Source organism: Lentinula edodes, assembly GCF_021015755.1.
Source record: "Lentinula edodes strain Le(Bin) 0899 ss11 chromosome Unknown C8R40scaffold_34, whole genome shotgun sequence".
Taxonomy (NCBI): domain Eukaryota; kingdom Fungi; phylum Basidiomycota; class Agaricomycetes; order Agaricales; family Omphalotaceae; genus Lentinula; species Lentinula edodes.
The window spans coordinates 82,853-108,160 of record NW_025764340.1 but is presented as its reverse complement, the minus strand read 5'-3'; the positions used below and the strand labels follow the sequence as shown (position 1 = coordinate 108,160).

Here is a 25,308-nt window from a genome sequence, read left to right as displayed (position 1 = left end):
CAGTCCAGAATGTGGGAGTTCATCGGTTAACGCCGATAGACGCCGACCCGTCGAGCAGAGAGAGGAGCTGTCCCTTCCTGCTACCTTGCTGCTACAATACATATATGTATGTTCCAAATCCTACGTATCGTATCATCGTTACTTGACTGTTCCTCCCATTTTGCCAGCAATGCGCGTTGAGCGGGGCTCACGGTTCTATCATTGACACGGCAATGATTTCCAGTCAATCTGACATTGTATTTAATGCATCCCTGCTCTCGACCTCCACCATCGTGTTTATCCGCTTTTCAACCCCAGTAGACTTAAAGCTGCGATAACATATGGCATACACTGACACTGCCAATAGTGGACGCGTTGGAGATTCTGCTATATCCCCAACAAGGCTATCCCTCAAGAGAACACTCAGCTCGCCTCCGGAATACTCTCATCAGGTGCATTGGGATAACACGCGCCAGACACCTACCCGTAGAAGGCTTGAGGACGTAATACCAAGGAGTCACGACCACAGGACGCTCGTCCTCTGTTTCGATGGTACAGGTGTGTTACACAAGCCTCCAGGGCAGCAAATGGCTGTTAACGATAACCCCTTTAGGAGATCAATTCGATGAGGATGTACGCCGGTACCTTTTGCTCTGTAGAATCAGCTATACTGACTGCAGGATACAAAGAATTCAAACGTAGTCAACTTATTTTCGCTGTTGAAGAAGGACGATCCGTCTCAACAATTGGTCTATTATCAGGTGTGTCTTAACTGGATTGGCTTGTGTATTCTCAGGTCTGATCATCGCTGTTATTTTCCAGTCAGGTATCGGGACATACACTATCCCTCAAATAGCTCAACCATGGATGGCCAAACTCCATAAAGCTGCAGATATGATGGTTGGCATTCATCTCAATGCGCATGTCATGAGTACGGCTTCTTGTTTTGCGGCTTATACATTCCATCTGAAGAATATCTGCAGCTGGCTACGAATTCTTGATGCAAAATTGTACGTTCATGCGATGTCCCAGTACCCGAGAGAATGCTAACTTAAACGAATCTCAAACAGACAAAATAGGAGATAAAATATGTATCTTTGGGTATGTCATGGCGTGAATAAGACCTGTGAACGCTAATGTTCTTTTCATAGATTCTCTCGCGGTGCCTATGTATGTCTTTCTTCCAACAGTGATAGATATGACTGAGGTCCTCCTATCAAACGAGAGTAGACTGCTCGTGCCTTAGCAGGAATGTACGTTCGTTCCTACCATTCAACTCATTCACCTGATAGTGGACACCAAACATTAGGATCCACAAAGTCGGGTTGCTTCCACGACATAACCACCAGCAGGTGCCTTTTGCATACAAAATGTATACAAGGGAAGACGAGACGGGTTGGCGACTCAGCACGGCGTTTAAAAAATCATTCTCCATAGATGTTGACATTGATTTCTTGGGACTCTGGTGAATATCTCTCTCGTGTCTCACTGTCTCACTCTTATGAGCCGTGATGCTTAGGGACACTGTGGGTTCGGTAGGAATTATTCCTAAACGATTGCCCTTCACTAGTTCCAACACCTCCGTAAGATGCTTTCGACACGCGCTTTCCCTCGATGAACATCGCGCGCGATTCGTTCCGAGCCTCTGGGACCATTCCTTGCCTAATCGTCAGTTCAAGAAGCATTTGAGCTTCAGGTTTGGTCTGCCTCGCGGCGTGATGCCAAAGTCCAAGAAACCAGTTAGGAATCTACAGCACCCCAAGCAGAACGGTGTTATCACGGAAGTCGAACCACAATCATATCGTGCACCCAATAATGAATCAGCTCGGTCGACCAATAATGGTCCCGCACACAGGACTCTTAGCCAGCTTGAGCGAGAGTATGATGCTATGATTGGCCTTGACGCGGACCCTGATGTTGTTGATCAGACTCCTACAGATGTACAGGAAGTGTGGTTTGCTGGATGTCATTGTGGTGAATAAGGTCGACTCTGGATTCTTTTTCCTCACAGTTGACGCATGACGTTGCATAGACATTGGTGGAGGCGCAGTCAAGAATGACACACGAAACTCACTAGCGCGTATTCCTCTCCGGTGGATGATACGAGAGTGCTTCAAAGTCGGCACAGGCATCATGTTTCATCAGGAAATACTCAAACAAGTAGGATTGGACCCTGAGGGTCTGTGGCCTCATATTCGAGAACGTCCCCCACATGCCACTGCTGGTCTCTATTATCAAGACCGATATACGTCGGTTGCCGGGACTTCTGCCAATATGCCCTCAAGTTCTGAAGGCCAACGGTCAACTATTCTCGCTGATTTTATCACGGAAGAATACGAAGATGAAATGGATGCACTCAGTCCTATGAACGATGTGCTCAAAACAGACCCGGGATGGTGGATTCTGGAGATGTTGCCTTACAAGGTCAAGTACCAGAGGAAGCAATCAAACGACTCGGATGATGACGACAGTCATAATTCCAGCATGGGACGACGAGAGAGTGGCAGTGGCAGGAGTAGTGTGAAATGGGCTTCGAAGATCTCGTACGTCGGTCTGGTATCAATAATTTCTCTATCTCACTCACCGACTTTTATGTAGATGGGCGAACCTTGGTAGAGCACGACACATACCTCGAAATGTACAGGGAGGTATCAAGGTCCACCGGACTGTGAAGATTCGAATGGATGCAGATGTAGTGGCGTTGGCGGACAGTAAAGGGAAGGTGAAAGGGAAAGGGAAGAAGTACATTCCTCGTCCCAAGTGGGATTTTGATCCAGTGTGGGTGGATTAAGGCTTAAATATTATATAGGAAAACAGCAGGATAATAGACATGTTTTGTGCAAGGTGTATATTTCCCCACCTTCCCGTTTTCCGGTTTCTGGTGCTTGCATGGAAGCGGCGTTTTAAATCATGTATGTACTATGATCGCGACTGTCCGCTTTTTTCCCTCATGTCCAACAGTGGTCTCAAGACTCAGGCTAGCTCAGGCTTTTCCGTCAATAATCAGATGTATTGGGCTGTCGATGATATAAACAAGAGTTTACAAGAGATTTCAGTTGGATCGAGCCATTCGAACTCATTCAGTATTTGCACTTACACGCAATAAGCAGAAACGACACCAAGCAATCGATAGGTGCTGAATGGCATGACAAAAATCAGCAGTATTCGACCAAACGACTGAGTTCCTCTTCGGTATTCCCTTGTTTGATAGGGCATCGCCCAGGGTCTGATAGAAAGCACGAATGAGTTTCTCCCAGAGGTTTGGAGGTTTAGAGGATTTGCCTCAACTTGCTGACATTCAAGAATTGTTCAATGTTCAAGAACCTCGTTCCCGAGAACCCCTCCCAAAGTATCCTTCTCCAAATTTTCTCTCGCCTGGTCGATGCTCAACACGACCCCCTCTTCGTGATACCCAGAGCCTTGGGCTCGGATTCGTTTATCTCAGGGGCATGTTTTTTCCCCTTTACTCGTACAAACATCCCCTAGCATCGCGCCCTGAGCCAAACGACGAACATGTCAGTGTTAACTCGGACTCTGGGGCATTCAACGAATATGAATCCCGGCGCCAGTGGATAGGCCGACGAACATGATGACTACTAGTCAGGTCAAGAAAGCAAACCATGAGGGCATAGAACGACAGAGGAGACGTCTCGCTGGAACCAAACTCAACTAATATATTCAAATGCTTACTACTAAATACCTAAAAATGAAAGAGCTGTGGGATGAGAGATGCTGTATCGATACAGTTCAATGCTAACTACAAATTAATGCCAATGATGAGACCGGTTGAGGAATAGACCAGAGGATTATATGTACAATATATATAATGGGGTGTAAAGAGTGGCAATATTATCAACATTGCGAGCGCTGCTGGCGATATGATAATACTTCTTCATCATTTAGGGCCGCGCGGCAACGGGGGGCTTTGCCTTTCTTCGAGCTGGAATGGAAGAAGGCATGACGGTGCAGAACTATACACAAATTATCATCAGTATCGACACAGCGCAGAAACAAGATGGCAAACCTTCTTTGCCAGAGGGCCGATCTGGAAAATCTTCTGGCCAAAGGGTACTTGAACTTCTGCAGGCCTCTTGACACCAGCGACTGGTGCGAGGGGAGTCAAGTCAACCTCCATCCGAGTCCCCCTGCCCCATCGCTGCTCACGTTGTGCGCGATACTCAACAAAGGAGGTGCACAATCTCATATGCATTGCGAAGTCCTCGGGCCTCCGCACCACTTTACAAGCCCGGCAGATGATATTCTCTTTGCAGAAATGTGCATGATATATATGCCACCCCAACTCCGTATTGGCATTCACACCTTGAAAGAATATACCACATTGGCAGTATAAGGGGTCATTGGCGTGCCTCTTAGCGATATGCTGACAGACAGAAGAAAGGGATATGTCGATAGTCTCCGCACAATTGGCAACACGGCAACGCTCTGGTCCATGTGACTCTGGGGTAAGAGGATCCATGCCCAGCCTGGAAGGTAGTATATCAGGGTAAAGTTGACAGGCTACGAGAAACGAGGCGTCAGTATGCGACTCGGCTGGTAAAGGGTGTTCGGGTTCGGTCACGGATGATCGTCGTACAGAGGGGAAGGCTGATAAGTCAAAAATGGGTTTAGCAGAAGCGAGGGAAGCACCGTGGGGGAGGTGAGGAGGGTAAACAACGGTCTGGGAAGACATCATAAGGCTGAATGGGTCGGGTAGTTGAGACTTCGGGATCGCCGCTTTAGATTGAGACATTCCAGACTCGCTGGGAGTGTTGTCCAGCACAACGTCAGAAAGCAATGGGTTGAAGGCATGATCAGCGAAAATAGGATTTATGTATTGGCTGAAGAATGCCTCGAATTCAGAAACATCCTTGTCAGAGAGTTTGACTTCGCCCGGCGAAGATAACTTTGGGGTAGTCCTGTCGACGATGTTGTAGAACGCGTTACGGGATTCGACGCTAATATAATTTCAGAAAATATTTCAACAAGATTGGAAAACTACCACTCACGAGGTGGAAGACGATTCAAAAGTGAATAGAGAATCCATTGTAATGGGTCGTGATAGACTCAGTGGCACCGACGACAGAAAACAGATTAGGGTAAAGCGATAAAAAATCTAGGTCTACTAGAAGGTGTGAAGTCGTAAAATAGAGATGGATTATCACAGTTGAGCGACATTGAGATATTTATACGGTTTCCCCATAGCGCATTTGAGCTACAATGAGAAATCCAACGAGGTCCAAAAACGGACTGTCATCGTCTCTTCCGAAGATTTGCAAGAGTTAGGACAATGATGGCGGTGTGATTCTGTACGTTCTGCATGGGAACCACGTTCCGGGATGGCCAGAGCGGACAATCATTTTAAGATTGTTCACGATCAAAAAAGGAAATTCGCCCCAGCTTTGATATCTTGACAGAGCCGCGCAGGGTTGGACATACGAGAACCTGCCAAGTATAATCCACGAAGATCTATACAGATCCACGAGTGTGAGTCATTGATGGCGTTCACAATGAACGTCAAACTGAAGAGGACCAAAGAGGACCAAAAACGAGGAGCGCAATCATTACGATCCGATGATACATGGGTGACTAAAAAGAGGCCATACAGGGCAATACTCACAACCTCTACAGCTCAACATCAAAGTCCGAGCAAGTAGTTCGCGGCATTGAAGTTTGAGGTCCAATGTTCTCCGAGTTGAGATTCTTGTGAAAGGGGACGTCTTCGTGGGGCTTTTTCACACGAGTGGCAGTAAGATTCCCAAAGATAGATAGTCACATCGTCCTCCTGTCTTTAACGTGTTGATTATTATCTTTCGAACGCTATGTTATGTTTATGTTTAATATAGTTACAACAGGATTTCGAACCGTAGGTATGAACTAGATGAGGGTATAGAAAGAAGTTATCAAATGAACTGTCAGAAATAATATCCAAGACATTTTTGAGAGGGATGGTAGTGTTGTACATACAGAATAAGTACAAAGTAATGAGAGTCAAACATAAGAGCCGCAGCGAGAACATGAAGACAGAATGATTTAGACGAACTTTTGCTAATATACAATCAAAGCAAGCGACACAGAAAAACCGATAGAACGCAAAGCAAACCAACACAAGAAGCAAAAAAGACACTTATATAAATAACTTTTAGTCATATCGCTCGCGGTAGTGAGGCGTCACATAGATCGATGGGTGAGGTAAAATTCATAGCCTGTGGACAAACTCATCTGTCAATAAGTGCCACGCAATTAAAAACATACTACGCACATAAGGGTGGACAACGTCAGAAGAATGTGATGCAGAAGGCTCTTCCATAACCAAAGGTCGAGTGGGGTCAACGCGAGATATTCGTGGAACGACGATGACGGCGGCGCTGGGATCTTTTCCGGACCCCGGTGGAGTGCTGTACTTGTTTATTTCGGCCCTAATGTTCCCGATGCTTGGTTGTTCTTCAATATCACGTCTACGACCATGCCGGGACTGATGGATGCGCGGTCGGTGGTAAGTTACTGATCCTGTTCTGAAAATTTCATTAGAGTGCATCTCCCAAGTTGTGGCGTCGTCGTTGGTGTCTGCAATCCAGTTTCTCCCTTGTACAGTGGCTGGGTCAATGAAATCGCTCTCTGGATCAGATTCGTATTGTGGCGTAGCTTCACCATCATACTCTGGATTTTGTGACAGATTTTCGACGGCAAGGTCTTCGGGGTTTTCAAAATGGTGAAAGGTGTCAACCGCGGGTGGTGTGGGCTTGGGGTGTGACATATTCTGTTCGCGATGGTAATCCGGTAGTGAAGGTGCGCGAGCTATCTGGTCGACACTTGGTGTAGATGATATTTTGACACGATAACCAATTTCCCGAGTAATTGAACGCGGGAAAAAAATCTGGTATATTTGAATTTATGAACGAGGTTTGAATATGTGTTACTCACAAACAGAGTAATTGCAGACGATACGAAGCAGCCAATCCCACCAAGCATGACGAGCAAATCTGCGAATCGACATTATGGAGACTCCGACCACAGAAAACAAGAGGAGCATACCCGAAGCGGCCCTGTATTTTGGGCAACATGAGGGGTCAAGTCTCGGTAGAAAAGGGTTTTTGAAGACGTACTGTTTGGCAATGATATCGTGGGGTCCTTGAACAGCATCCAACGCGAGAATGAGTAGCGGGAAATGAAACATGAAGCGGAAAATCATTCGTGTGATCTAGAATATGTTAACATTGACTTGAGGTATAATAATAGAATTTCAGGAAGGCCAACGTTTAGTTGATAAAATATGGTCAGCCGCACGACGACTTCGGGTTCCGCGCCCTCGAATTTGACTCGGCGTATAAAACCGGGGAAGCGAACCAAGACATACATGAAACAGAGGGTAGTTGCAAGGCCAGCGGCTGAGCCAGCAAGGAAAATCCATGCAAAGCACTGGGGAAGAGATCAGAAAAACAACTTGGTATAGTGACAAACAACCAACCAAATCCAAGTTAGCTCTCTTGATGATGACTGTCAAAGGCATTCCCAGAATCGCTATGACACTTCCTACGTACAGCATTAGAGCATCAGTTCCAGTCATATTACGAAAAGAGATCACAGCTCACCGAGATACCAGACTCGGAATTCCCAGCTCTTGAACCAATCGCGTTTGTGAGGCCCTTGATGTAATAAAAACAGCCAGAATGTTAGTTCTGCGAATGAGACCAGGGATCAGCTCTGGCACTAAACAACGGGGTGTAGCCTAACCTTCAAGATGGGTCACCCTGTATCCAAAGAAACGACACATGAGAAGCTAGCGTCACGAAGATTCATCAGTATGCTCACAACTCGAGCGCCCACGCTGATGCTAGGACGAAGAAAAGCGGGAGAAGTCGTTTCCTGGCCGTGTGAGTCCAAGAGGAAAATGGAATGGCTAGGACTACATAGGTGTAAGTTGGAGGAAGCGCGAAGGAAGACAACGACGCACCTTTCCCATCAGCTGTTATTAAGAAACCTAAACCAATGGTTGTCGGTTATTGCACTGATTGAAGGAAGACTCACACCAAACCTTGCTGGTAGGACAGTACAGTCATTGTAAGCGAGTATACCATGAGCAATGGCACCGTTGCTAGATACGAATATCTGTGATTGGAAAGGTTAATTTCCAAAAGGGAAAAAGTGAGCACCATCAGGTATAGCGCACGTCATTATTCTTTTGAATGCACCAGGTTGTCTGCCAGAGCCCCATTTAACGCACTGGAACTTGTCATAACTATACAGATGAGCAACCAGGAAACCTTCGAACTTGTCAACGTTTAGATTTGAGTACTGTAATATAGATATCAATTTAAAGACTCACTAGACACGCTAGTATAGACCATAGAAGATACGTCGAAGGAGAGAAACCGCCCATGAATCTGAGAGGGGGAAACGGCGGAAGACAACGAAGCCAATGATGAAGGCCAGTTTGCGCAAGCTTTGAAGCCGAAGTTCAAAGAACTGATCGTTTTTGTACATCTTTATGGCCTCGGCATTTACCGACGGGCCGCGGAAGCAATCGAGCTCGGGCATCGGAAGCAATTTTAAGAAAAAGAGTAGATAAAGTCCCGAACCGATTTTGTCGCTCTATTTCAAGTTCAATATGCCTGCTGTTCTGTTCTGATGCATGGGTTGATGAGGGTAATGGAGGTGGAAGGTGGTGGTACAACTTGGCACGACGCGCTCGAACTCACCAAGTATTCCATTCGATGTCGAGCTCGGATTTGGACAAGTTATCATTGAATGATCTGCAATGTACATAAGTATTATGTCCAAACTATAACGAGGGCAGGCACACTGCAAACCCAACCTCCAGCAACCTCCCTGGAAATCATTGCAACAAAACAGGAACAGTACATAGATAAATACACGCAGTAATGACACGGGACGTAAGTACAGGAAATCAAATCAGATCGAACAACTTCATCCTCCAATCCTTTTCATCCCCGTTGCCATCTACCTGTGGTTTGGCTATTCTTTCCATAGGATTTCTCTTCTGCTGTCTCTGGGCATCGTCCATCCTCACTGCCCAAGTATCTTGTAAAGGTTGCGTAGTTTGGGTTTGACTATCGATGCCCATGGCATCGGTAGGCGTGGACCAAACCTCCTCCACTGTCGCGCTTAGCTCAGCCTCGAACTCAGATAGCTCTCGTTGCATAACCAAGCCGTCTTCGCGATGTTGTGCGGTAAATTTGATGAGGTGGGGAAGAAGCTTTTTGCCTTCACCTGACACAAACAATTAATATATATAATTCGTAGCGAACACACGGACAGCATGTACTTCGGGTACCGTTAAACCTTCCGACCAGCTTGCTGATAGAACGTAATAAATACTCCTCCTCGTCGACCGTGCCTTTACGGCCTGAGCCAACTTTTCGCTCCATCTTCCGTTTGGAACGAGAGCTTCGTCTGCCAAAACCAGTCAACAGTTCAACCAAATAAAAATAAATGAGGGACATACTTGGATGATCTTGAAGCTGCCGAGGGAGCCACAGTATACCGTGTAAAGGCCGTAGGAGCCATTGACACGTCGGTCATTACATCCACGTTGTGGAGCGCTGTGTCTTCAAACCCGTAGAATTCGTCTACGAATATGGTATAGTCATGCACCGAAACACCGGAAATTGAACCTACCTGGCTCTTCAACCTTTTTGACCCGAAGCTCACGTACTCTGTTTAGTTGCTTGTTGAGCTGCTCCTTCATCTCAGTCACATCTTCGACGATTTGAGCCATGCTTTCCAGAGCTCCGGGATGTATGACATCCTCAATAAGTTTGGACTCCCGCTTTAACGTTGTCTACGATGGCAGTTCAATATTAGAATCGTATCCTCTGTGATGGGTGCTTACTATTCTCAGAGCTTCCGAAAATTCGTTTCCTTGGACGAGCGTAATGACTGCTGTCTTGACGTCCGACGTATAATCCAAAATTACCCTGGCAGCTTCAGCAAATCGCTTTTTCGACACCAAATCCTCTGAGGCCGTTAGATGAAACGACAAAAAATGTGAGGGAGGGCGATTCCGAAAGTCATTTCACATACCCGATACACGGTAAGCCATATCCTCAACGCTTTCATCGCTCACAAGCTCTGAATGTCGAAGCGCCAGCTCAAAAAGCTCTTGCCACTCGAGCGCCTTTTCATAAGCCACCATTGCCTTCTGCGGGTGTTTGGCTTCCACGAATACTAGGTTTAACAGACGTCAGCTTTCAACAAGACACATGAATGATGAATGTTGATATAGACCTGCCGCTGCCTGTCGGAAGTCCCTTCGTTCAAAGAGCCAGTCTCCATAAATCGCTAAGACGTCCTGCGGGAATCAAGGGAATTTGAGCGGAGCACCGGAACGAAAATGGAGCTGATTACCTCGTAACGATCTGAATTACTCCATATTGACAAAGCTGCTTGATAGAGGGAATGTCGTTCAATGTATTGGATGGCTTCGTCAAAATAACTTGGACCTGACATAGGCAAAATCCGGATTGGTACGGAGATCTCGGGATATAGGATACACACATACCCGCTCGAGCCAAATTGTTCAATGCACTTTTGTATCTCTTCAAAAGATCATCTATCCTGTACTTTTGATAGTTCTTATCGCCAATCGCTCGTAACTCACGCAGGAATGGGAGATACTCTCGAGGATCCTGAAACCAGCGAAGGCAATGTCAGCAGTGAGTAATGATTTCCCTAACACAATACAAGAACCTTTTGTGAATGCTGAGCAATCATTAACACCAACGAGAAGTCGTACATTCCAAGTGCCGTGTCGAAGAGTTTGTCAGCGTCAACAAGAAATATAATGTATTTGACGGCATCCTCAACCAAGGCAGGCTCTTCACCTGTGTATTATTCGTAACATGAGTCGCTGAGAGTGAAGACAATGCCAACCATAGCGTACCTTTTAGACGTAACAGCAATGACAAAGCAGATTCATGATCAGGAGGGGCCTTAACGACGTGCGCAGTTAAAATAGTATTGACGTATGTTTTCAGATCTGTCTTTTCAAGCTTTTCGCGGAGGGCATCGCTGATCGTAGCTATCGTTGTGGGAGAAAGAGGATGTGTACCTTGCCTACCGAGGGTTTGAGCTAAGAATCGAAGTAAGCTATTCAAAAATTTACTTACCCAAGACTGGTGAGGAACAGATTGAGGTGATCGACTTCATGCACTTGTTCCACAAATGATCCCAAACCTTCTAAGAATGCAATTTCGTTGTGTGCAACAAGGAAATGAAGATCAATGCGATGTTTTCTGCATGAAAAGAAAGCCTTGCGATATTGCCCACTATGGGTTTTCATCAGAACACAACTTCAATGGAATATCAGAAGACGTACACATTTAAATCTTGCCTAACCACTTCTAGGACTAACGGCCTAGGATTTATTGTTTCCAAATTACCCCTCGGCATCTGAAGCACCAAGCTCATTGAGCTCGGAACGCAAACCACTATTCTAGACCCTCTTTCCACACGTCGTTTCTCCCAATCACTAGGAATGCCCTTGAAGTTGTCATCCGACATGAGTAGCGTCGGTAAAGCCTCCATGGGGGCAAAAACTGCTTCATGAGCGCCAGTTGTGAAGATAAGATACCCCGACGCGACAGCGAACGAGGTCACGTTAGTTGCCAACGTCAGGCATGCCAATTCTTCACCACAGACTTGCAATTTCCCGAATCCCGTCAGACCGACACAGATTTCAGTCGTGGAAAGAGGAACGTGTTGCGCTACGAAGCAGAAATTCGAAAACCGGCCGAACGGGGTACTGGTTTGATTGTCAATATTCACTGAGGTATATGGGAAAAATCAGATCCTGGTGATTTGAAAGAAGACGAATTCGAACATCGAAAGAGTTCCCCATCCTCAGCTTCCCATACACATGCATCAGAAGCAGAACAAACAAGGCGGCCATTGCGGGATGTCATTGCAACGGCCCCGGTCTCCGCAATCCGTTCCCCATTGAACTGAGTGATAGCCACGACATCCGAATCCGACAATGATCCCAAAATAAGCATCGTGAATGAAAGGGAATCCGCATAAGAAGTGGATGCCAAGATGACAACTTGTCTGCAGCGAGTATTTGTTTCATTAAGTGAGCATGTCCCGATTTTGGTCGGCTGCATTACTTTCCCTCTCCCGGGACCGAGTCGAGTTTGCAAATGGTATACCTCCACATATCCATGTTCCCATAGAACACCGAGAATATCAGAGGAAGGCGAGAAGCAAGTGTGCACAGGCACGCGTGCTGCGGAACGAGGAAACTGAAATTTGTCTAATGGTTTAGCCAGTAGAGGAAGTTGCATCGAAGACATTGGAGGTGGTACATTTTGTGTTCGGAAAGGCGTCAGAAAAACGTCAGCTAAGGATACAATTGTCAGCGCATGTATACATACAGAACGATCACCGATGCTTACAACCATCGCTTACTGCTACCGATCCCGAGTCTACTGGGGGTTTGCTGAGTGAGGTGATAGTCTCCCAGGCGTAAGTGCGGAGAGAAATTTGAGCTTAATAACACAAATGGGTGAGATCAAGAGAGCTCGAGCATCGTGTAAGACGTACTAGGTGTAGTCAGAATTAGATGAAAGGCCATTTCAGGATGCCATTCCATTGAAGTGAATTCCGAATCAGAGGGAGCTGATATTTCTTGCTTCAGATACCTGTGGTCATCAGAAGCGCGCTCCAGAACGAAACGGCCAGTTTCCTACCAATGATAGTTACTAGTCGTCCACAACTGTACTACTCAAGGACCACAATGAGTTCCAACATCATAGCAAAATGCAGACTCACCAAGATCACTAGCATGATCTCGCCCAATCCAGATAGCCAAAACATTTGAGTCTGAGCTCCATTTGATGTCCTTCACCTTATATCCCCATCTGAGATTGAGGGGTTGACTGGGTAGAGGTACAAGGCCATCAGCAGGGCGCAGTTCGAAATCTCCATGACGTAGACCGTTACGCTCAAAAAACACCACATCATGTCTTCCATCCCGTCCAGCACCACCACCGTCAAACCCAAACCGCTGTGTGCTAGCGATCAGGTTTCCGGAGGGCCGCCACGAGAGGGAATGTTCCAAACCGGGGACGGACTCAGAAGTTGACTGAAGAACCGCTTGGTGGTCGTAAACCCGTAATATACGATGAGGATAGGATCCTGCAGTTGTAATTGAGGACACAGCAAAGCACGCTCCATCTCCACGCCAGCTTATTCGGGGAATGTTGTCTTCATCTGGGCTACATCCGACTAGCATATTTGACGTTGATGCCTGAGCAGCAGTTTTCCCGAGAGAACCATGGAACTGCGTTTGCTTGGATCCCCATCCGACGTTGATGGGTACATCTAGAGGAAATACAGAAAAATTTGGAACGGAAAGCGTCAATAAGGAGGAGGGCGCGCGCGCACCTTGACCAAATTCCGTCGTTTCCAAAGGTGCTTCGGATATCACGTCGAAAGTGAGCGTCATGAGGATCAGCTTATTAGTTCCTACATCACAGTGGTTTCAGCAGAGCGATAAATACGTGTTTAATGTCGTACCAGTGATGAGAGCAAGAAGTGAGTCGTCAGGACTCCAAGCTGCAGCCAGAAAGCGATCATCGACACTTCCTTGTACTTCCATCTAGGAGGTAATTAAATGTACAGCTCAGAACTAGAAGCGAAGGCTTCCGAACGCACTGAAGGAATTTCATCATCCAACGACGTAGTGATAATATCACCGTTCCGCATAATAGCGACCAAGCTTCTGTTATCTTGAATGACTCTCAAGGATATTAACTGAGTTTCCGATCCAGAGATTGTCGCTGAGAACATTGTAATGGACTCAGGTGATGTTCCCTTCTTTTAATGCCTTGAGTATTCAGTGACTAGATCAAAGACAGATCGCACCACAAAATTTTTATCCATGCGGTAAATCTCGATGTTGACCGCGCCGTCTGAAATACGCTTCTCTGAAGCAATGTAGAATACATTTTCATCCAGATCGACGGCTGTACTACAGATACCGCCTTCAGCCAACGAGGTGGCATCAACAGAGCTGAGAGAGAGATTTCGCATATAGGTTGATGGAGAAAAACGAAGGACGTTCCGAACAATTCAATTTCTCGAAACGTGGCTTGCCGCCGGTAATTATGCAAACACATGATTTCAATTCCTTTACCTTCTTCCCTCCGCTCACTCTGGAAACATGGCTCCAGTGCGCACAGAGAAGTCAAGCTCTGGGAAAACTTTCTCACCACAACCCCAAGCCGGCCAATCAATACGAAAAAACAAACGACCATTATCTGATGCTGAACCGTCTGTCTTACCTGGCGTACAAAAGATCAAATCCGCAATTAGACAGACGAAAAGACTGCTGGCAAGGGTGGGTCTAACAGTACATAAATCAATCTACCCTGTAATCCGAATGGGATCCAGGACAAACTAGCGGCAGATGTCCGTGTCACCTCTGAACGAAAACTCAAGTCCTTGGAGGCTGATCTAGCGAAAGCGGAACTGGGTCGCAAAGAACGAGCACTTTCTACACGATATCACAAAATCAAATTTTTCGGTGTGGCCTTTCTGCTTCATCCCAATTAGATACTTTATTGAAACAGGTCATCATTTAGAGCGACAAAAGATCGTTCGCAAAATCAACCAGACCAAACGAAAGCTTTCTGAGGCAGATTCATCAGGTCAGGGAGTTCTACAGACAGAACTTCACGAACATAGAGTAGATCTAAATTACATCAATGTGGGTGGTTGCTTGATCTGATCTTGCTATCCGTCTAAACCCCTACCCATAGCATTATCCCAAAACAAAGAAATACATTTCTCTCTTCCCCCCAGAAGTTCGGAATAACCTGATACCAATGTCCGATTCGCCCTCCATAGAAACTGACCAAGCACGCGACGAAGTTAAAACATGGATACGAGATCAGATGGCAGCTGGAATACTACCCACAACTCCAGAGGACACTCAACACTCGCGGCGCAACGCGAAACAAACAGATTGGGGTGAGAAGTTTCAAACTAAGTTCAAGGAGAAGGAGATCCTTGGGGACATGGATGATGGGAAGGACGATTTCTTCGAAGAGGATGAAGGCGAGGAGGAAGAAGCTTAGTTCCGAGTAAAATTGCAGCGTGAAGTATGAAGTGTGATTATATCCGGTCTGAACTGATAAGTGACCATTCATCCTCCCATTAACGTACCGTTTGTATATTGCAACTTTCCCCACTACCTCACCATATAATTCCATGTCTTATGATGCCCTCAAGGAACAAGTTATGTGTTTGACTGTCGTGTAGGATTCATGTAAAGCTCTCAGGCTCGAAGTGCGAACATTCCTATCTATCTTCTAATTTAGTTTCTTCAAAAGGAGTACTTCAGGGGCTTGCAATCCTTTACAAATGACAGCCAACGGTGAATTCAAGAGGGTCAGTCTTGAATCCTTTTCCATCTCCAAGAAACACTCCAGGTTCTATTTTGCCGATGGAAACGTGGTATTCAGAGTGAGTCCTTGCTCATAATTGCTCTCATGCTCATCTTAATACCGGAGCTATACTAGGTAGAAAACACTCTATATCGGATCCACAGATATTTTTTCCAGCGTGATTCACCGGTTTTTGAAGTTATGTTCTCACTTCCTACGCCGATAGGAGAGCGGCCAGAAGGAGAAGATGAAGATAAGCCAATACAGCTGGGCGGCTTCGAATGTCGGGATTTTGACCGTTTATTGTCACTGATGTACCCCAAGTAAGCCTTATCTCTTCCTCTCAAACTGTGACACCACCGACTTCATATCTTGAGGGATTTTACGAATTCCTACGAGTTCTCAACTCTCGAAGAGTGGATCTCCGTTCTAAAATTGACGACGCATTGGGACTTCAGCTCTATTCGAAATCTTGCTATAAAGCAACTCTCTTCGATTGGTTCCTCCGCAGACCTTGTTATGTTAGGGCATCAATATGGTGTATCACAGTGGCTGCTCCCGGAGTACATGGAATTATGTGTCCGTGATGAACCGTTAACACTGGAGGAGGGACGCAAACTTGGCGTCGATATGGTGGTCACGATAAACCAGATTCGCAACCAAATTCGCTATAGGTCGAACCTGAATCGTCACAAAGAGGCGATTTCTGACCTAGTGAGGAGCGTTTTGACATTTGCCGATTGACGAACTACGATCTGCCTAGTCATATCTACCTTCCTAATGCCTTCCTACTGAATCAATTACAGTACGAGTAAATAATAATAATAATGCCTTTATGCTTGGTGATAACAGTGTACAAATGTTTGACTCGGAAAGTGATGCAGGGATTAATACGAAATAAATACGCCAGAAATTTAAAAGAGGCCGCAAAATGATGTCTTCGGAACGATACTGGCGCGAAGACTACGACATCCGTAATCTTCAAACGGTGCCACCAAGTGTCGGTCCAACGGCGGCGCTGCATCGATTGGGCAAACTGGGCCCTTTGATATACAAGCACATTTTTACATCAGCATCGTTTCAAGGTAATGATAACTTGGCATGCCCACCTCTTTGCTCTCCTCTTCCATATCACTGCTGCTGCACAATGATTCGGAATCATATTCCTCATAATCATACTCGAATTCGATCCCTCTTGGAACATCCGGAAGTGGCTTGAAAGATGCTATTTCTGATACTTTCAAGTATATCGCGACTGGGTTCGCGGGACCGAAGCGATTCTCTTCAAAGATTTCCACCGGAGAAAATCTCAGATCTTGATCATGTTTCTGGTGAAGGCACACTGCGTTTTTCGATTCTTCATCTTCACTCCACTCATCAGAAGCCTGAGACAGAGACTCGCAGAATGATGTCACTGGTTGTTTTTGAAATGATCCATCCTCAGCAAGTGCATCGCAGGAAAATGAAACGTTGGAAGAGGAAGAAGCAAATGGGCGTGCTTTGGGAGGAGGATGGTAGAAAGGACTCGTTGAAGGAATATAGATGCACTGTGTGTCCTCATTCACATCTTCAGTTATATCCTCCTCCGAGTCGTCAAGTTGGGAATTCGTATCTGATTCAGGAGAATCATACAGTGAAGAGGAAAAGTTGAGAGGGAAGGTAGTCCTTATGTCGATTCTTCTGTCGAACATGGAATCGGAATGGAAATTGAGGAATTTGTTCGCAGTAAAAGGTGAACCAAGCTCGACGGAGACCTGGTACTGTATGTGGACATCAGAACGTTCACCACTTTCAGAAGCCATTTGCGATTTACCTTCATAGGATTCTCAGGAACAGAAAGGAAAAGACCAGGATTTTTAGAAGTGATACCTTTGTTACCTGCATTGCATGTTCGGTTCAGGTCCTGCTGGCCCATGTTATACACGGTGGACGGAAATGAGAGTTCAGTTTGTGAAGAAATCATAGTAAAGCGATGAACTTGTAAGGAAGAGGTAAAGGCGAGCACTGCTCTAGTAGCGAAAGAAATATGGGGCGTCTGTGGGTGTATGAACTTTTTCTAGATTCACTTTATAGCGTCCGAAAGTTTCAAGAAATTCTGGATCGCATGGAACTGCGATCCAGGTCCCCATTCAACTGCCAAGATGCTACACTGTTAGTCGAGATGAGTCGGTGGAAGGCCAGAATTTATTCTAGCTGCTTTCCCTCCCGCACATCAAATTCATCCAGCGTACGGTATCCAGGACCGTTGTCTGATCAGCAGGGGGTAGCATCAGTTGGTAACGCTGCAGCAAGGATGGTCCAGGCAGCAGTGTACAAATACATCCCACTTTGAAGACACTAAGAGGTAGGCTGTATGTCATGAGAAAGCAGCAAGATCTATGATACCGAATGCGCAGTACTAGCATTGTACGGCCTCCGAGTAAAACCGTACAGTAACTGTAATGCTTGCTTGTCGTGAAGGAGATAACCAGCTGTGAAATAGGAAGGATATGCCTGGAACCCGGAACCCTGGAATATACTCTGAAATCAGAAATTAGCGGGTTCGTCATTGAGCTTTCGTGAAAGGTGGAGCAGTCCCCGCCAGCTAACATCGGTGCTCTTGATTTTGCACTTGAGACGAATATACTATACATATCTATCACATCGTGATACACCGATAGAGCAATGATAGATGGATAGATAGTATTATTGCGACAATATCTGTGTTGCACAGCTGGCCGTTTGGCACGCACGCGCGCGGTTCTCAGGTTAGAGAACTTGAACTTTGCAGGAGAATGTTGCTGAATGTTGATACCAGCTTTAGGCGCCTGTTGGCTACTTGTAAGCGCTGAAAGGCGCTGGACGGTTAACACAACTCAAACCTACTTCAAACTTGCCAGGTTCAACAAAGTCCAATGAGTTTGCCAGAGAGCAGTTCCCTTGTCCTTGTGAAGGCGCGCCACTCTTACTTTGCCATGCGAACTCATCCGTTGACAATTTCTTCGTAACAGTTTGTCAAAAACTTGAATCCGTTGTAGACGCTGTTCAAGAATTCATCTACACACATTCATTGTGTCCTTTGTTGTACATTTACCAATATTACAGTAATCACTCGGACCGACGTGCTCAATCTCACCCCCTTACTCTGTGTCGTACAGAGTGAAGATTTCATTTGCTTTCTGGAGGTCATGCACGAATTCGCCTCTACACTAGCAACGAATCATAAGTTATGATTAGAACCTCATTCAGAGGCGACGAGCTCGTTGGAGAACCTCTCTACAAACATTTCTGTTCAAGGTGTGCCTCATTTTTGACAGATTTTTTCTTTGACGTCAATCTGGCAGTAATGTAGACAATGGGATAATTGTTTCAGAATAACATGATAGTAACACAACCTAAATGATACGCATGGAATGCGAACGCTGACGACCGTCCTACCGAGGTCGAGTTGACCTATAAACGCGCTTTTACCATCGGGATTCGTCTTCGTTGTGCTTGCAATTCTCTTAGGGACTAATCTCATAATTGAGGCGGAATTGCTATTGTTACAGAACTCCCGACTCCAACATACAGATACACGTAGAATTCGACAAGAAATGCAGCCGGACAAGCAAATCATCACGGTCTGTTTGGGGTCTGTTGACCTCTGTGGTATGGAGGCTTCGAAAAGTAATGTTTAGTTTTGGCTTCCCCAAAACGTTCTGTGCTCACCTGAATCGAGGACACTAATTTTCCGACAGCGGCTTGGAGAGGTACTCGTTGTGCACGGCAAATCATCACGTCAGACTCCTGAAGGTCTTTGGACTTCAACGATGTCGGGGACATTGCTGGATGGAAGTGAGTCGCCTGTTACGAGGTGAATAAGGAAAATTTAAGGGGGGACTCCACAAATGGCGCGACTTACCGTGGTGATTCGAATTTCCGGGCTTGAGGCGGTGGTGAATTGCTGTTGGGATGACATCTTCTTACCCCAATACAAGTGGATCGGATTTGGGTAACAAGATGATAAGGGATGGCTGGTTCATGGTGCGAACGCTCAACTTAATAGGAATTCTGTATGAGCCGCTTTGACGTACCCACCAGGCCGTGCAACTCCAACGCAGCCACACAGAGCTGCTCATTGACCGAGATTGACCAGCGTCAAAGTATGCATTGTCTTTTCCGACTACCGACTGTTGCCTACTGTTGCATCCACACTAGCCACACAGGCGCTGTGACCGGCATGGTTTCGCGGACTTCCTATTCAGGCAACAATAGAGTGTCTGTCCCTTTTGGCCGCGATCTATAACAGATGTGGCATGTAATGGTCCAAGCCATGCGTGGCTAACGGTTCATGCTTCTCTCGTTTAGGAAATTCACGTAGACGCAACGTTGACCTAGCTGCGCCCCTGACGTTCATTGGAATTTGGTATAAGAAGGGACTGCCCTCGTAAAGATTCTGCACTGCTCTCTGCGCTCTCACCAGCATCTCTAAAACCACGCCCTCTTCATTACATCTACGAGATCATTCCACACCTGAAATGTCTTTGAACGAAGCAACCCGATTCGACATCATGAACGCTCAGCGATTTGAGATTTCCAGACGCAGGGTAAGCTGTAACTTTATCCTTAGCTAAACCTGAATGAACGTTTACCTCTCCGTATCATGCTAGTCTTTGCCTGAAACACCTGTGATCAGCCTCACCCAAGATCCGTTGGACCCGGAACCTTCCCATTTCCTTAAAATTGAGACCTCGCGCGATAGCCTCATGGATGCACAGCGTTACCACCATTCCAAACGCACCAGCAAATCTTTCAGCACAAACGGTAGCAAGGTATCTGCCTATTTCATGTCATACTCAGGTCTGGTTTTTGAATCATTCCTGTCGTACAGTCACCCAACTCACAAGCCACTTTGACTTCCGTGATCGACCCAGAGGCAGTTATTGAACGCCTGCTGCTTGAGGCTGAACGTATGAAGATGTTGGATGCTCAGAGGTGCGACCCTCGATCAAGGACTTCTGTACGTTGCGCATCTTCCTATCTATCTCCCGTCCCTTTAATAGTACTGGACCTTTCAGTCACCGGAGCCTTTTGAATCTGAATGCGTCACAACCGGACCGAACCCTGACACTCTCGAGAACCGCGACGATAGCGATTCCGGGTCATCCTACGGCTCTGCTTCGGATTCTCCTTCTGGTTACTCATTTTCTCCTGACCGTTCTGAGGTGGCGGAAAGTATCAGTGACGCCGCGTCATCGATTCGGTTCGCTGAACAAAGGCCGCCCAAGGAGCCTGAGGCTTCAAGACTGGCTTGCAGTTGGAGGACAGGCCACACAGTAACCACTCGAACTATTATCCACCCCGTTGCTCGGAAGACTGGGTCGTCAAAACCGACAACTCCCCTTTTCACGCCTCCGACCTCCCGTGCTGTTTCGCCTAAAAGTTCTCGAGCTATTCTGCGTTCATTAACCTGTGTGTCTGATGAACATATTGATACATTGGGCTCAAGAGGCAAGAGCTCACTCCACCCCCCAGCTGGTGAATCTCTGGCAATTTTTGTAACTCAGCAGGTCGAACGCCCCCTTTCGGACGAAGATCGAGAGAGGGAGCAGTTATGGCGGGAAGCAATGTGCTCCTTGCACTTTGGTGGTGACTGGGAGCAAATGAACAAGCGGTTCCCGCCCGGCCATCCTCGTTGGTGATGCACCTTTTGCAGCCCGTAGTTGAACTTTCTCATTCCCGCCCCTTCTGTAGCATATGTGAGCTTTGTAGCCCTACTAACCCTCTCTCGTTTCATCTATCCTATCAAGCAACTTATTTGCGATGTTCCAACTTCATGACATTCTTTTATATTCTACTCTCAATTTGGAGTTTGCAACCTCTTTGTAAATGTATATATGTATACCTTATTTTATCAATGGGCTCGAGGTCCTTGTTTCTAAACGTGGCGTCATCAATGTGAGAGTCCAAAATTTGCAGGCACCCTTACGCAGCCCTTACCTGTTTCCGAGGAGCGATGCTCGTTGCAAGGGCCCCCCGGCGCACGATCTTTGGCTTGTCCTTTTCCCCCTTTTTATGGAGTGTTTATTTACTTCGGGGAGAACGACCAAGTCGTCACCGTTCAGCTGCTATATAGTATGGAAGTACAAACCATGCAGATGATCTGAGTCCACTGGAGGAAATGCATTCTGCACGAGCGCCTTAACTGTACCGTACGTATGACGGCTTGTGTGAGACTCTTCCCTAACTTTTCCAAAACCTTTTCCGCCCTCTCATAAAACATATAAACTAACATATATAGCTCACCAGAGGTCTCACTATCTTTCCCCTACTTCTCAGTTTCCTTCCTCATCCTTCGCGCGCGGACCAAATCTCTTTATTCTGAAGTACTTCATACCAAGTCCTTTCTACAATCATATCAGAGACACGCGGCAAGGGTTATCATGGATAGTTATCTTGGACTCTTATTCGTGTGGAATACCGATAGATATTGTATCAATTCCTTTATGCTTTATCAATCATACATAAGTAACACCGTTGTGTGTATATACAGTTAAATGTTTAATGGTGCTTGATATAAGAATACAATAACTTCAAATGATCAATACCTCACGAGTAATGAGGTCCAGTAGCAGCAACGTGCCGAAAGTCCGATTCTTCTCCTTTGACCTTCAGTTCAACGAGACAGGAACGACGCTTGTGAATCCTTCCTTCTTAAGATACCAATGATTCGACATTGAAGCCATTTATCGACCATCCTACATCTCCGTGTCAACCCTAATCATCCCCATCCTCTCCGTCCTCTTCGTCCACCTCATCCTCCGACACCTCCGCACCCAACCCAGCTTCCCGCATCTTCCCCTTGTCTCGTTTCCTCTTCGCAGTAACCTCATCAAGGAGAACCAACAAATCCTCCTGTTCCTTCTCCGCTTCTTTCCGTTCTCTCTCCATCTCTTTCTGTTTTTCGTCCGAGGCTTGAAGAGCGAGTTTGAGTGAAGATACTTGGGATTTGAGGGCTGATATCTGTGTAAGAACTTTAGAGAGAGAGAGAGAGGAATGGAGAGGGAGAGGGGGTACCTCATCTTCGTTTGCTACAGGTTTTTGTTGCTGCTGCTGCTGCTGCAATTGTTTCCGAAGATCTTCTATTTCCTGAGATTGACTACGAAGCGTGTCTTGAAGAGAAGCGATGAGCATAGCGGTTTCCGCGCTAGGTCCTGCGCATCAATAGCATGAGATATCCAAACGAGAACGAGTTGTATGGAAAAACATACCCGATGCTGAAGCTAGTTGATTGGGATCCGTAGAAAGCCCTCTTTGGATGGTATCTACAACACCAAGTCGCACGAGGTTGAGTATTACACATCGAAGATATGATCATAACTTACAATAATTCGACTTCCAAAAATCAACAAACGCCCAGTCGAACCATACTTCTCCTTCTGGAACGATAGTTTGCGGCCCAGAACCAGGATAGTGCTGCACAAGCGTTTCCGGGCTAACATTCTTGAACCGGTCGTCTTCACGTAGCCGGGACATACGCCCGAGGAGTGTATCGACGCCTAGACGGTTGAGAATGGGGTTGATTGTTGCTCTGTGGATGGAACAAATTGATACGCGGGGGTTTAGCCACAGTAAGATCTCGTTACGAGTACATAACCATACCGGGTAATCTCCCCAGGTTCACGGTTGTATTCATACAAGATCCCAAGCAGGAATACACAAAGACTTGAGATGAGGAAATCCGTCTCGGAAACTTGATTTATCGGTTCCACGAGCTGTAAAAAACCAATTGTCCAATCATTCCAATGCACAGTGGATGTTTCATGGAGGCTCGGACTCACTATTCCCAACCCACCCGAATTCAAAAAATCCCTAACAGCAGCCGGATCCTCCCATAACCACTGCGATAGCAGAGCGAGATAACCAACGATTAGCCGTTCCCATTCTCTCGATTCCATATCAGATGTGTCTGTTCGGGATCTGGATAGAAAAGCTAGAGATAGATTTTCTGCGAGGATTTGGATGAGGGTTTGTGGGTCGTCGTCATCCTCCTCTGCCCCTGTTGCGGGCTCTGGTTCGGGCGCGGGAGCAGGGCCGTCAGCAGGTACGAAGAACTGACCACCGCCATCAGATGGATGGTGGGCGGAAGTTTGTGGGGTTTGGGGCTTGATAGATCGCGCCAGAGCTTTGCAACGTGGTGACGAGCGGAGTAGATGGGAGAAGAGAAGACTGGAGAAATGAATAGAAGATACCAGGACGTGATCGATTGGAGTGGATGATTCGGGAGACATTGCTAGAGCTTGGAGAAGAGGTGTTGGGGGTAACTTTGATGGATCTGTCGAGAGAGTGAGCATTGAGTAAGTAGGTAAGCGAAGGAGGAACGAACCGTTCCCTTCGGAAGCAAGCATTGCCGATACAATGGCGTATTTTGTTTCCTCCTTTCTTACAAAATTCTGAGTGGAGGTCAACCGTTAGCTAGCCATAGAAAAATGACAATGGAAGCAAACGACGCATACTTCGAAAACACCCACTGCAGCCGTCCTCAACTCCAACCCGATCATAGACCTCCTGGCACTGTCCATCCCGTTATATTCACCATTCAACCCAAGCTCAACCAGGACATCTAGCGCCGATGCCGCTTCTAAGCGATCCCATTCTTCACCGTTGGTTTCTGGTACGGGCATGTACGGTGTGATGATCAGTTCCGGGAGGGGAAAGTTGAGATTCGCGGGAAGGAGATGGAGAGCTTGAGTTTTGAGTGCTGTTGGTGCGTTTGAGGCAAGGGAGAGCTCGATTAGGCAACGGGTGAATAAGGGGGAATCCTGAGTCGAGTTAAGATTATATCACGGATGAATAGAGAGCCATACCCCGTAACCCTTTGATCCAACAAGCAAACCGATAATCGCCACGACTGATTTTGCGTTTTTCAATTTCTGTTCGTCCCAGAATTGCAATGCGAACTCTTGGGGTGCAGATGCGTCTGGCGGTAAATTTGGTGGGAAGAGTAGGAGAGACAGAAGGAGTGGTGGAAGACCGGTTTCTCGAAAGTAGCTCTGTGTTTGGATGTTAGTGTGGATCTGAATTTGAGGTAATATGTTCATGTACTTGATTTGAGGAATTGAAGCGAAGTAGACCATCGACACACAAGAGAGCTTCATGAGCAACAGCGCCTCCCTCAACTCCCCCCTCTCCTTTAATGATATTAAACAGTTTCTCAAAAGCGCCTTCGAAAGCCAGAACTTTTTGGATGTCGGCGCTCTGTGAAACGAGTAATTGGACCATTGAAATAGCCTCTGTTCGAAAGCATTAACGAGGTAAAAAGGCAGATAATCAAAACGCACCATTCCTTACAATCTCCCGTTTATCTTCCAAGGAAGAAATAACACTCGCGGGACCAGTAGGTGCTGTCAGAAAATAACTCTGTACAACTTGCCTGCGATTATGCAGCAATGTTGACAAAAGCTGCAGTGATCCATATCGCGTGTAAAAGTTGTTTTCACCCAAGAGAGCGAATAAGGAATGTACAGGCTGCTCAGTTACCAATACTATATCCGTATGTCTGAATCCAAGTTCCTTCTGGTTGTCTTCGACATCGCAAAGGATATTCAATGTCTCTAAAACAGCTTTCCCAATATCTGGATCCACCTCTGCATCGTTATAGAGGACTTGGATTAACCCTGGAAGTGCCAAACTCCCTATATCTTGTTTACAATCTCGTGAAAGGCCTTTTAGTGCAAGTACAGCTGCTCGTCTGTCAGCGAGAAGGGTGGCAGGTTGAAGTCTATCGCTGAGTCTCCCTATGGTATCCGAGGCAGTTTGTGGTGCTCCGGTTGGGCCTCGAAGAGCAACATAAGTTTGAGAGAGAAAGTCCATGCGAAGACGGAGGTAGGATTTTGGGAAAACGTGTATCGCGTTTGACCACGTGGAGCAGATTCACAGCTTTGCCCGACTTCCCTGATAAATA

General features: G+C 46.4%; 10 protein-coding genes across 10 annotated transcripts; 4 read left to right on the top strand and 6 right to left on the bottom strand.

Moving 5' to 3' along the window:
• The first annotated feature begins 31 nt into the window (after window positions 1-31).
• On the top strand, window positions 32-3,018 carry C8R40DRAFT_1119125 (uncharacterized protein). The gene is made up of 13 exons (XM_046228714.1): window positions 32-537; window positions 593-612; window positions 669-740; window positions 802-910; window positions 963-989; window positions 1,050-1,080; window positions 1,131-1,149; window positions 1,210-1,232; window positions 1,289-1,444; window positions 1,499-1,953; window positions 2,012-2,522; window positions 2,578-2,891; window positions 2,941-3,018. The coding sequence occupies exons 1-12, from the start codon at window positions 321-323 to the stop codon at window positions 2,768-2,770; spliced, it is 1,833 nt and encodes a 610-aa protein (XP_046083028.1). The 5' UTR covers window positions 32-320; the 3' UTR covers window positions 2,771-2,891; window positions 2,941-3,018.
• A 616-nt stretch (window positions 3,019-3,634) lies between these two features.
• Window positions 3,635-5,281, bottom strand: C8R40DRAFT_513413 (uncharacterized protein). The gene is made up of 3 exons (XM_046235299.1): window positions 4,986-5,281; window positions 4,004-4,934; window positions 3,635-3,950 (listed from the first exon to the last, which is right to left on the bottom strand). The coding sequence occupies exons 1-3, from the start codon at window positions 5,021-5,023 to the stop codon at window positions 3,879-3,881; spliced, it is 1,041 nt and encodes a 346-aa protein (XP_046083027.1). The 5' UTR covers window positions 5,024-5,281; the 3' UTR covers window positions 3,635-3,878.
• Window positions 5,282-5,791: 510 nt separating this feature from the next.
• Window positions 5,792-8,510, bottom strand: C8R40DRAFT_513351 (uncharacterized protein). The gene is made up of 14 exons (XM_046235298.1): window positions 8,303-8,510; window positions 8,147-8,247; window positions 8,012-8,085; window positions 7,931-7,957; window positions 7,789-7,882; window positions 7,711-7,727; window positions 7,569-7,655; window positions 7,445-7,509; window positions 7,234-7,395; window positions 7,083-7,177; window positions 7,012-7,022; window positions 6,901-6,959; window positions 6,239-6,853; window positions 5,792-6,182 (listed from the first exon to the last, which is right to left on the bottom strand). The coding sequence occupies exons 1-14, from the start codon at window positions 8,354-8,356 to the stop codon at window positions 6,123-6,125; spliced, it is 1,521 nt and encodes a 506-aa protein (XP_046083026.1). The 5' UTR covers window positions 8,357-8,510; the 3' UTR covers window positions 5,792-6,122.
• Window positions 8,511-8,884: 374 nt separating this feature from the next.
• On the bottom strand, window positions 8,885-13,785 carry C8R40DRAFT_1053424 (IkappaB kinase complex IKAP component; the record flags this gene model as incomplete). Its single annotated transcript, XM_046224844.1, has 21 exons — window positions 8,885-9,201; window positions 9,254-9,390; window positions 9,443-9,566; window positions 9,616-9,778; window positions 9,830-9,954; window positions 10,021-10,164; window positions 10,225-10,288; window positions 10,345-10,439; window positions 10,499-10,625; window positions 10,687-10,820; window positions 10,880-11,052; window positions 11,106-11,264; window positions 11,315-11,762; window positions 11,819-12,334; window positions 12,390-12,482; window positions 12,538-12,635; window positions 12,684-12,717; window positions 12,766-13,317; window positions 13,381-13,461; window positions 13,513-13,594; window positions 13,651-13,785. 21 exons carry the CDS (start codon window positions 13,783-13,785, stop codon window positions 8,885-8,887), a joined length of 3,801 nt encoding a protein of 1,266 aa, XP_046083025.1.
• Window positions 13,786-14,158: 373 nt separating this feature from the next.
• Window positions 14,159-15,074, top strand: C8R40DRAFT_1162326 (uncharacterized protein; the record flags this gene model as incomplete). Its single annotated transcript, XM_046230232.1, has 4 exons — window positions 14,159-14,335; window positions 14,389-14,521; window positions 14,580-14,704; window positions 14,757-15,074. 4 exons carry the CDS (start codon window positions 14,159-14,161, stop codon window positions 15,072-15,074), a joined length of 753 nt encoding a protein of 250 aa, XP_046083024.1.
• A 286-nt stretch (window positions 15,075-15,360) lies between these two features.
• C8R40DRAFT_1053516 (uncharacterized protein) lies at window positions 15,361-16,127 on the top strand (the record flags this gene model as incomplete). The annotated part of the gene is made up of 3 exons (XM_046224854.1): window positions 15,361-15,462; window positions 15,519-15,706; window positions 15,761-16,127. The coding sequence occupies 3 exons, from the start codon at window positions 15,361-15,363 to the stop codon at window positions 16,125-16,127; spliced, it is 657 nt and encodes a 218-aa protein (XP_046083023.1).
• Window positions 16,128-16,447: 320 nt separating this feature from the next.
• Window positions 16,448-17,298, bottom strand: C8R40DRAFT_1072031 (uncharacterized protein; the record flags this gene model as incomplete). Its single annotated transcript, XM_046226422.1, has 2 exons — window positions 16,448-17,143; window positions 17,197-17,298. The coding sequence occupies 2 exons, from the start codon at window positions 17,296-17,298 to the stop codon at window positions 16,448-16,450; spliced, it is 798 nt and encodes a 265-aa protein (XP_046083022.1).
• Window positions 17,299-17,578: 280 nt separating this feature from the next.
• On the bottom strand, window positions 17,579-19,323 carry C8R40DRAFT_1267098 (uncharacterized protein; the record flags this gene model as incomplete). The annotated part of the gene is made up of 6 exons (XM_046233954.1): window positions 17,579-18,008; window positions 18,116-18,197; window positions 18,249-18,362; window positions 18,507-18,571; window positions 19,074-19,208; window positions 19,267-19,323. The coding sequence occupies 6 exons, from the start codon at window positions 19,321-19,323 to the stop codon at window positions 17,910-17,912; spliced, it is 552 nt and encodes a 183-aa protein (XP_046083021.1). The 3' UTR covers window positions 17,579-17,909.
• A 559-nt stretch (window positions 19,324-19,882) lies between these two features.
• On the top strand, window positions 19,883-21,046 carry C8R40DRAFT_1072029 (uncharacterized protein; the record flags this gene model as incomplete). Its single annotated transcript, XM_046226421.1, has 4 exons — window positions 19,883-19,951; window positions 20,015-20,176; window positions 20,236-20,364; window positions 20,408-21,046. 4 exons carry the CDS (start codon window positions 19,883-19,885, stop codon window positions 21,044-21,046), a joined length of 999 nt encoding a protein of 332 aa, XP_046083020.1.
• Window positions 21,047-21,823: 777 nt separating this feature from the next.
• Window positions 21,824-25,277, bottom strand: C8R40DRAFT_1119093 (p115 like vesicle tethering protein). Its single transcript, XM_046228713.1, has 11 exons — window positions 24,686-25,277; window positions 24,450-24,637; window positions 24,212-24,397; window positions 23,861-24,166; window positions 23,731-23,797; window positions 23,186-23,679; window positions 23,007-23,119; window positions 22,730-22,935; window positions 22,616-22,669; window positions 22,422-22,558; window positions 21,824-22,367 (listed from the first exon to the last, which is right to left on the bottom strand). Exons 1-11 carry the CDS (start codon window positions 25,215-25,217, stop codon window positions 22,122-22,124), a joined length of 2,529 nt encoding a protein of 842 aa, XP_046083019.1. The 5' UTR covers window positions 25,218-25,277; the 3' UTR covers window positions 21,824-22,121.
• Between the last annotated feature and the right edge of the window lie 31 nt (window positions 25,278-25,308).

Bases quoted from the DNA above. Each gene is read 5' to 3' on its own strand.
- C8R40DRAFT_513351 (XM_046235298.1), bottom strand. From the start codon at position 8,356: ATGGGCGGTTTCTCTCCTTCGACGTATCTTCTATGGTCTATACTAGCG. The intron at 7,178-7,233 runs GTTGGCCTTCCT...AACATATTCTAG, and splicing joins CCATATTTTATCAACTAAAC to ATCACACGAATGATTTTCCG. The intron at 6,854-6,900 runs GTGAGTAACACA...CAAATATACCAG, and splicing joins CGTCTGCAATTACTCTGTTT to ATTTTTTTCCCGCGTTCAAT.
- C8R40DRAFT_513413 (XM_046235299.1), bottom strand. From the start codon at position 5,023: ATGGATTCTCTATTCACTTTTGAATCGTCTTCCACCTC. The intron at 4,935-4,985 runs GTGAGTGGTAGT...AAATTATATTAG, and splicing joins TTTGAATCGTCTTCCACCTC to CGTCGAATCCCGTAACGCGT. The intron at 3,951-4,003 runs GTTTGCCATCTT...ATTTGTGTATAG, and splicing joins TCGGCCCTCTGGCAAAGAAG to TTCTGCACCGTCATGCCTTC.
- C8R40DRAFT_1119125 (XM_046228714.1), top strand. From the start codon at position 321: ATGGCATACACTGACACTGCCAATAGTGGACGCGTTGGAGATTCTGCT. The intron at 613-668 runs GTACGCCGGTAC...CAGGATACAAAG, and splicing joins GAGATCAATTCGATGAGGAT to AATTCAAACGTAGTCAACTT. The intron at 1,445-1,498 runs GTGAATATCTCT...CGTGATGCTTAG, and splicing joins ATTGATTTCTTGGGACTCTG to GGACACTGTGGGTTCGGTAG.
- C8R40DRAFT_1119093 (XM_046228713.1), bottom strand. From the start codon at position 25,217: ATGGACTTTCTCTCTCAAACTTATGTTGCTCTTCGAGGCCCAACCGGA. The intron at 24,167-24,211 runs GTATGGCTCTCT...AACTCGACTCAG, and splicing joins TTGGATCAAAGGGTTACGGG to GATTCCCCCTTATTCACCCG. The intron at 23,120-23,185 runs GTGAGTCCGAGC...GGTTTTTTACAG, and splicing joins ATTCGGGTGGGTTGGGAATA to CTCGTGGAACCGATAAATCA.